Raw genomic sequence first — 7,352 nt, 5'->3', positions numbered from 1 at the left:
TTAAGTTTCTATATTGTGAAAGGAAAAAAATCTAGGATCAGACGGTTATTCACCTTGAGCATATAAGTTCAAAAGAAATGCTAGCGGATTCGCTCGCAAAAGGTGACGTGTGTTTGTGAAGCACATATGTAGTGTTTAATGGAAACGCTATGTGATTCCAGATATAAGTGGTCACATCATTCAACCATATCTCTTGTAAGTTCAAAATTTTCTCTTTCGAGGTAGAAAGATGCACTATATATAAGTAATATAACCATTAAGGTCAACGATACATATTTGACTACTGTAATATCTTGACCTTGCTATACTAATCTATTGAGGAGTGGGAATGTAAGATGAAAAAAACTAAACCATAATCCGTCTGATTGGTTGGGTGGACGCACGTGGTCAAGCTTGTGCGAGCTAGGTGCGCGGGAAACGGGATGTCGTCTACGTATTATTTGCGCATGCATGCAGTGAGGGAAGTCGATTCTAGCTTGCGCATGCAGCTGGCGGGTGCAGCTTTGTCTCCGTGAACACAGGTAACCAAACAGATCGAGGCCGCCACTTAGTCAACCCATACGGAGAATCCAGCTTAGGGTACACATGAAACCAATCAGTCGCAATGAGACCAGAGGGAAGAATATTGGGTTGATCTCAATGGTTTAGGGCATGGTAAAGGGATGGCCCTGATGACCTTATGGCTCGTTTGGTAGAGCTTCGCTCCATGATTCTCTAGTTCGGAGAGTTGATTCTTCAATGGAGTGATTTTGAATGATTCTCTAGTAAAAGTGAATCTATCTGACAAAAACTTTTTGGCAAATAGTGTGTGAAGTGATTCTTAAGGGGTTAGAGAGTGGGAGTAGTTTGGGAGCGGCAAGATGTGGGAGTTTTTTAGCTTCCACTCTCTAGTACAAATGGAGACTAGATTCATTATGCTCCCAACATGGAGCAGTTTACTTTTTTACTATTTAGCTACATAGAAGTAATTCTCGCTGGGTAGAGCTGTGAGAGCTCTGTCAAACGCCCCTTTACTCACCTTAATCGAGGGTGCAAGAATCTGTTGGTAGTGGCCTTCTTAAACCGTGCAAATTAAAAGGTGGGACAAGACCAAAATGTGTCGTAGTACCTCCTTTCTCAAAACAAAACAAAATGAAAACGAGCCGCTCTTGAGCTTGGAAAACTATATTATTGCAGCACTTAAAAATAAAAGTTGAATCCTATATTATTGCAGCATGTATGACAGATTGCCAGTGTATGAGAGATTTATGGGCAAAACTGAAGCTCGATCGCGTTACGCTGTTGCACCACGCGCGGGGGGCATTTCGGGAAATCAATCCAACTCGGCAGTAGGGGTAGCTGGTGGTGGAGTATGGAATTCCACCGACAGCGACGCGGCCCTTGGCGATGGCCGCTGGCGAGCGACGGGGGGAATAGAGAGCCCCCGCCGGTGCCGATATATACGCGGCAGCGGCTCACTCGCTCGCTCCACGCCCTCACTCAGTGCGGGTGGACAGGCAGCATCAACGGCAAAGAAAGGCTGCTTGCTCCCACGCACGCCGGCAAATAGCTAGCTAGCTAGCTGCCAACGGGCCGGGCAGAACAAAAATCTCCAGGAAACCAGCACAGCCGGCCGCCGTCGGAGAGGCAAATGGAGGAGGGGCCGCTCGGCTGGGGACGGCGCCAGGAGGAGGTGGTGGACGGGTGGAGGAAGGGGCCCTGGACCAGCCAGGAGGACAAGCTGCTCGTCGAGCATGTCAGGCAGCACGGCGAAGGGCGGTGGAACTCCGTCTCCAAGCTTGCAGGTACTGTATCTGTATGTGTGCCGGCCGGTTTGGAAATCAATAGTTAGTGTCTGCTGGCTCCTAATAATTGTATCTTCTAGCTTGTATGTGTATTTACCTAACTAAGTATACGAATACGAATCGAACAAAAACAGCAGGTCGTAGCTGCGCAACTACTTTGCGACTTGTTGAGTCTGCAAGTTGCACGGCCGTACGTCAATCTGACGGTGCTGTTATCGGTGTGCACCTACTTTATTAGGCTTGTGATTTTCCAGGATAATCTTCAGGTGGCGCATGCAGCTTAATTGCAGAGGATCCTCATCTGTCCCAGGATCCTACCATGCACGCACGCACGACTCCCTCCCCTTTGCTTGCCCAACTCGCTGCCACCAGCCAGTGCCATGCCATGCATGCATAGACGACGGCATGAATGTTGTGTATATGCATGCAGTGTGAGTAAACATGCATGATATCCATCTTCAGAATAGCTAGCTAGCTAGTATATATCGTTCGTCCTCGATCAAATTCTAATTCAAGTATATATATGCAACCAGAGGAGGCAAATGGACAAGCCTACTTTTTGATGGTACGGTAGGACCGTTTCAAAGGCCTTTACAAATTACAAACAGAGAGACTGCTTTTGAAATGAACTTCTAACTTGTACAAACAGGGGGTCCAGACTCCAGCGTGAATCATATGTGACGTACGTGAGAGTGAGTGAGTACCAGTAATAATCGTCAGAAGGGGCATGCCTATGGTAATGTAGCGGCAAGTTTAACCGGTTGGCAGAGCCCAAGCTCCAAGTTCTTAGTACCATTGGATTTGGATGCCCATCGTCGGCCATCTCCATGCTGATGAGTACAGGTGTACCTATCAGTCAATTTTCAAGAAAAGATAGAGCTAGAGTTGCCGGTCTTTTTATCAAAAGCTTCTTCTTCTTTTCTTTTTTGTTACACATCCTTTTAGTTAATTAGTTGCATGGTTAGATCATGACAACCACGCTTGCTTACCACTTAATAAAGTTAGTGATTAACCATCCATTGTTGGTGCACATGGGTGCGTGATAGATTGAGATATATATTCGTCGCCTAATATGGGACCCTCCTCCACAGCATTCTCATTTTGGCATTTCTGTGCTTGATTCAGGGCTCAAGAGAAGTGGCAAGAGCTGCAGGCTGCGGTGGGTCAACTACCTGAGACCAGATCTGAAACGGTGTAAGATCACACCCCAAGAGGAGAGCGTCATAGTCCAGCTCCATGCTTTGTGGGGGAACAGGTGTAGTAAATTTACCCAGCTTTTGTTTATCATGAAAGCAAACAAAGTTGATCGAACGAACGAACCTGATGCACTAAATAAAGTTCTTAATTTGGCATCTGATGTGTAGTATTATTACTCATTATAGTACTGTACTGTACGTCGTACGACGCGTGCATAAGCAGGTGGTCGACGATCGCTCGCAGCCTCCCCGGCAGGACGGACAACGAGATCAAGAACTACTGGCGGACGCACTTCAAGAAGGGCAAGCCGTCCAAGAACGTTGAGCGCGCGAGAGCCCGGTTCCTCAAGCAGCGCCGGGAAATGATGCAGCAGCAGCAGCAGCAGTCGTCTCTTGGGCGGCAGCACCTGCACCTCGACGAGGGCGGGGACCAGCGCCGCGGCGCGTGCTGCACCACCGGCGCCACGGCGGCGTCCGGCGACAACGACTGCGGCAGCGCGACCGGTGACGCGTGCGCGCCGCCGCCGACGACGACGGTAGCCACCGAAGGCGCCGGGGCCGACCTGGTCATGCACGACGCCATGGATTGCTTCTTGTGCCCCATGTCCTGCTGCGACGACCTCCTCGTGCTCCACGGCGCCGGCGGACAGGCCGGCACCGGCAGCTGCTGCGGCTCAACGGCCAGCGACGAGTACGGGTCCAGCGAGGAGGACGGCGCCACGTGGGGCAGCCTGTGGAACCTCGACGGCGCCGGGGAGGTGTGCACGCTGTGGTAGAGATCGATTCGCTAACCTGCCGCTGCCGGTCGTAGTACTGCAGCGGCAAGCCGCGCGCATGCCGTTCTGCTTGAGGGGAGGGAACAGGTGATCGTCGTCGTCGTCGTGTGGTGCTGGTGGATAAGGACGGAACGGAACAACTGCTACCGCGTACGTTCACTTTGCAGCCGCATCACTGCATCAGCAGCTATACCGCCGCCTGAGCCGAGGACACGTGTGTCGTTAAGCTCTGGTGAACCGAAACCTTTTTTTTGTGCATGGAAAACAAACAAGTTTTTCCGCTAGCTAGCTATCCATCCGTACCTGAAAAACTAACAGACACGAGGGACAAATTTAGGGATGTTTGATTTATAGTGACTAACTCTTTATTTTATTTTATTTTAGTCTCTAAATTGCTAAATACGGAAACTAAAACTATATTTTAGTTTCTATATTTAATAATTTATAGATTAAAATAGAATAAAAAAAGAACTAAAAATTAGTCTCTGAAATCAAACGCTACAATACAAATGGATTCTCGCTGGATTACTCCACTGTCGTTTGTTGTGAGTCCAGTCTTACCAAAGTGCCTATTTTACCAATGTTAAACACTTCCCAGTTAACACTTAGCAGTTAAACAGGCGTCGTTGTTTGCCTTTACTGCAACGCTACTTTTGTAAGTTTACTTCTGCTCTACACACGATATAGCATGGCCATGTTCAGTTGCACGAGGATTAGGAGAGATTGAGAGGATTAAATCTCTTCCTATTCAACTTGAATTCTTCTCGGTGGAATTCCCAAAAAAAATGGGCACCTTTTTTCTCTCGAATCTGCTACAACCTGAAGCCTTCAGATGGTCGAAGTCTTTTCTGTTATCAGAAATTCCTACAGCTCTGCTGGAGCCGGGGCTAAAGTCTTTATCTTTTGTCATTCCTAAGGAATGTCCGAAAGATAAATTAATGGATGATGTCCTTTCTGAGAACTCCAAAAAAACGGATAGTTGTGATGACCCGACACCAATCATAGTGGAGTCTGAGCTCAGAAGAAGTAAGCGCTTGAACGAATCACGTGGTGGGTTCAGGCAAGGGGCCTGCCCAAAAAGGAATTGCCTGATGTGCCAGCATAACTTTGATGGCCCCCCTCTTTGTCGTCCAAGGTGATTCTGAATCTGGGGACTAGGTTCTGCAACTTGTCAGAAGATGACTTATCTGAGCACAGTTTGAAGAAGAAGAAATTTGTTGCAGGATCAGTTGGCCAGAAGAGGACGGGCAGAAAGGATATGGATGATGAGAGGAATGAAGACTCAACAGATGAAGATAAGCAAGATAAGCTCTAGGTGGAAGGCGGGTGGTCTGGGCTGTGACTTTTGCCCCTTTAACTTTTGGGTGCGCATGTTTATGGGTTGGGTATTCCTAGGACTTCTGGTTCCTTGGCTGGCACCTGAGCGTGCATGTTTTACCTTTATGATACTCTTTTGCTTGTCGACTGACACTTATTTTACCCACTGGTTTGGGTATCCTTCTGACCCAAAAACTTCAATGAGTAATTTAAATGATGTTAATTATTTGGATTGGTTTGTGCTGACTCACAATGTTAGAGGAATTAATTCTACTACTAAATGGAATGGCATTCGTTGTTCAATTCGGGATTCTGGATGCGATGTTATCTGTTTGCAAGAAACAAAAAAGGAATTCTTTGATTCAGTTTACCTTAAAAACTTTTGTCCTCCTCAGTTTGATTCGTTTGCTTTTGTCCCCTCGGTGGGGAACTCGGGAGGTTCAGTTATCATCTGGAAAAGTTCAAAACTTTCAGGAAATGTCATCTTTCAAAATGATTATGCTCAGTCAGTGGAATTTACTTCAAATTTATCGGCTTGCTCCTGGATTATTACAAACGTTTACGCTCCTTGTACTCCACAAGGGAAAATTGAATTTCTCAACTGGCTTCATAATATTTCTATGCCATCTGACAAACTTTGGCTCCTTGTTGGGGACTTCAATTTAATTCGTCGACCAGAAGACAGGAATAAAGCTGGGGGTGATATTAACTTAATGCTGAAGTTCAATGAAGCAATAAGCAACTAAGATTTGATTGAAATTCCCCTTCACGGCTTAGCATACACCTGGTCGAACAGACAGTGGGAACCCCTTCTTCAGAGGCTGGATTGGTTTTTCATCTCGCAAGAATGGTCGATCGTTTATCCGGATTCCTATGCCAAAACGATGCCGCGAGACATCTCTGATCACGTTCCTTGCCTGGTTTCTTTTAAGTCCAAGATCCCTAAACCTAAGATTTTTCGATTTGAAAACTTCTGGCTAGAATTGGACGGATTCATGAATTTCTTCCAAACCACGTGGACTGGACTTCCTTGCCTTCCCGATAAAGCTAAAAACCTGACCGCCAAGTTTAAGTGTGTTCGAAAGGTTCTGAAGGATTGGCAGAGATCATTACCAAAAAATTGATAAAACGGTGAAAAACATCAAGTTACTAATAGAACTTATAGACAATATGGAGGAACATCGGGATCTTTCTATTGAGGAATGAAATTTCAGAGATATTCTGCAGCAAAAAGTGGTTGATCTGCTAAACATTCAGAAAATTTATTGGAAGCAGCGGGCGGCTATTTAGTGGATCACTGATGGAGACATTTGTTCTTGCTTCTTCCACGCGCATGCCACAGTTAAACACAGGAAAAATTCAATTGCCTCTTTGATTGACGAGAATGGGATCATCCATTTTGAGAACGAACATAAATCTGGTCTCCTCTGGGATGCTTTCAAGAGCAGATTAGGATCGTCTGATTTCTCAGGTATTGATTTTGATCTTCTAGAGCTTTTAATCCGTAATGAAGAGCTTCATGAGTTAGATTCCCCGTTCTTTAAGTTGGAGATTGACAACATTATAAAATCATTACCTTCGGATAAATCACCTGGTCCTGATGGTTTCAATACCAACTTCATTAAGAAGTGTTGGCATATCATTGCTCAAGACTTCTATGATCTTTGTGACAATTTTTATCATGATGAAGTTTGCCTGAGAATTATTAATGGATCCTTCATTGTTTTGATTCCGAAGAAGGAGAACCCGCAGAAGGTGGGAGATTATAGGCCAATTTCGTTATTAAACAACAATATGAAAATTTTAACGAAGCTTTTGGCAAACCGTTTGCAACCATTCATGTCTCGACTAATTCATAGGAATCAATATGGTTTCATCAAAGGAAGATCTATTCAGAATTGTTTGGCTTGGGCTTATGAATACATTCACCTATGTCACTCCTCAAAGAAAGAAATCATTGTGCTTAAACTAGACTTCGAAAAGGCCTTTGACACTGTAGAGCATGAACTGATTCTTCAGATTATGATCCATAAAGGTTTTGGTCCTAAGTGGATTAACTGGGTTCGGAGCATTCTTCTTTCTGGCACTTCTTCGGTGTTACTCAATGGCGTCCCTGGTAAATCCTTTCATTGCAAGCGAGGTGTTAGACAAGGAGACCCTCTCTCGCCACTGTTGTTTGTCTTGGCGGCCGACCTTCTTTAGAGCATTATTAATAAGGCTAGACATTTGAATATTCTTAAGCTTCCTCTACCTGATATTGGGGACCAGGATTTCCCTAT

At 45.5% G+C, this 7,352-nt stretch overlaps 1 protein-coding gene across 1 annotated transcript; it reads left to right on the top strand.

Annotated features, from left to right (window-relative positions):
- The first annotated feature begins 1,374 nt into the window (after nt 1-1,374).
- On the top strand, nt 1,375-5,376 carry LOC103642827 (transcription factor MYB2). Its single transcript, XM_020546127.3, has 3 exons — nt 1,375-1,784; nt 2,910-3,039; nt 3,204-5,376. Exons 1-3 carry the CDS (start codon nt 1,631-1,633, stop codon nt 3,754-3,756), a joined length of 837 nt encoding a protein of 278 aa, XP_020401716.1. The 5' UTR covers nt 1,375-1,630; the 3' UTR covers nt 3,757-5,376.
- Nucleotides 5,377-7,352: the final 1,976 nt, after the last annotated feature.

This window comes from Zea mays, chromosome 10 (assembly GCF_902167145.1).
Source record: "Zea mays cultivar B73 chromosome 10, Zm-B73-REFERENCE-NAM-5.0, whole genome shotgun sequence".
Lineage (NCBI taxonomy): Eukaryota > Viridiplantae > Streptophyta > Magnoliopsida > Poales > Poaceae > Zea > Zea mays.
This window is presented reverse-complemented; position numbering and strand designations above follow the sequence as displayed.

What these genes read in the sequence shown, in the direction of transcription:
- LOC103642827 (XM_020546127.3), top strand. Translation starts at nt 1,631, where the DNA reads ATGGAGGAGGGGCCGCTCGGCTGGGGACGGCGCCAGGAGGAGGTGGTG. An exon ending in CTCCGTCTCCAAGCTTGCAG is followed by an intron (nt 1,785 to 2,909) that starts GTACTGTATCTG and finishes TGCTTGATTCAG; the next exon opens with GGCTCAAGAGAAGTGGCAAG. An exon ending in CATGCTTTGTGGGGGAACAG is followed by an intron (nt 3,040 to 3,203) that starts GTGTAGTAAATT and finishes GTGCATAAGCAG; the next exon opens with GTGGTCGACGATCGCTCGCA.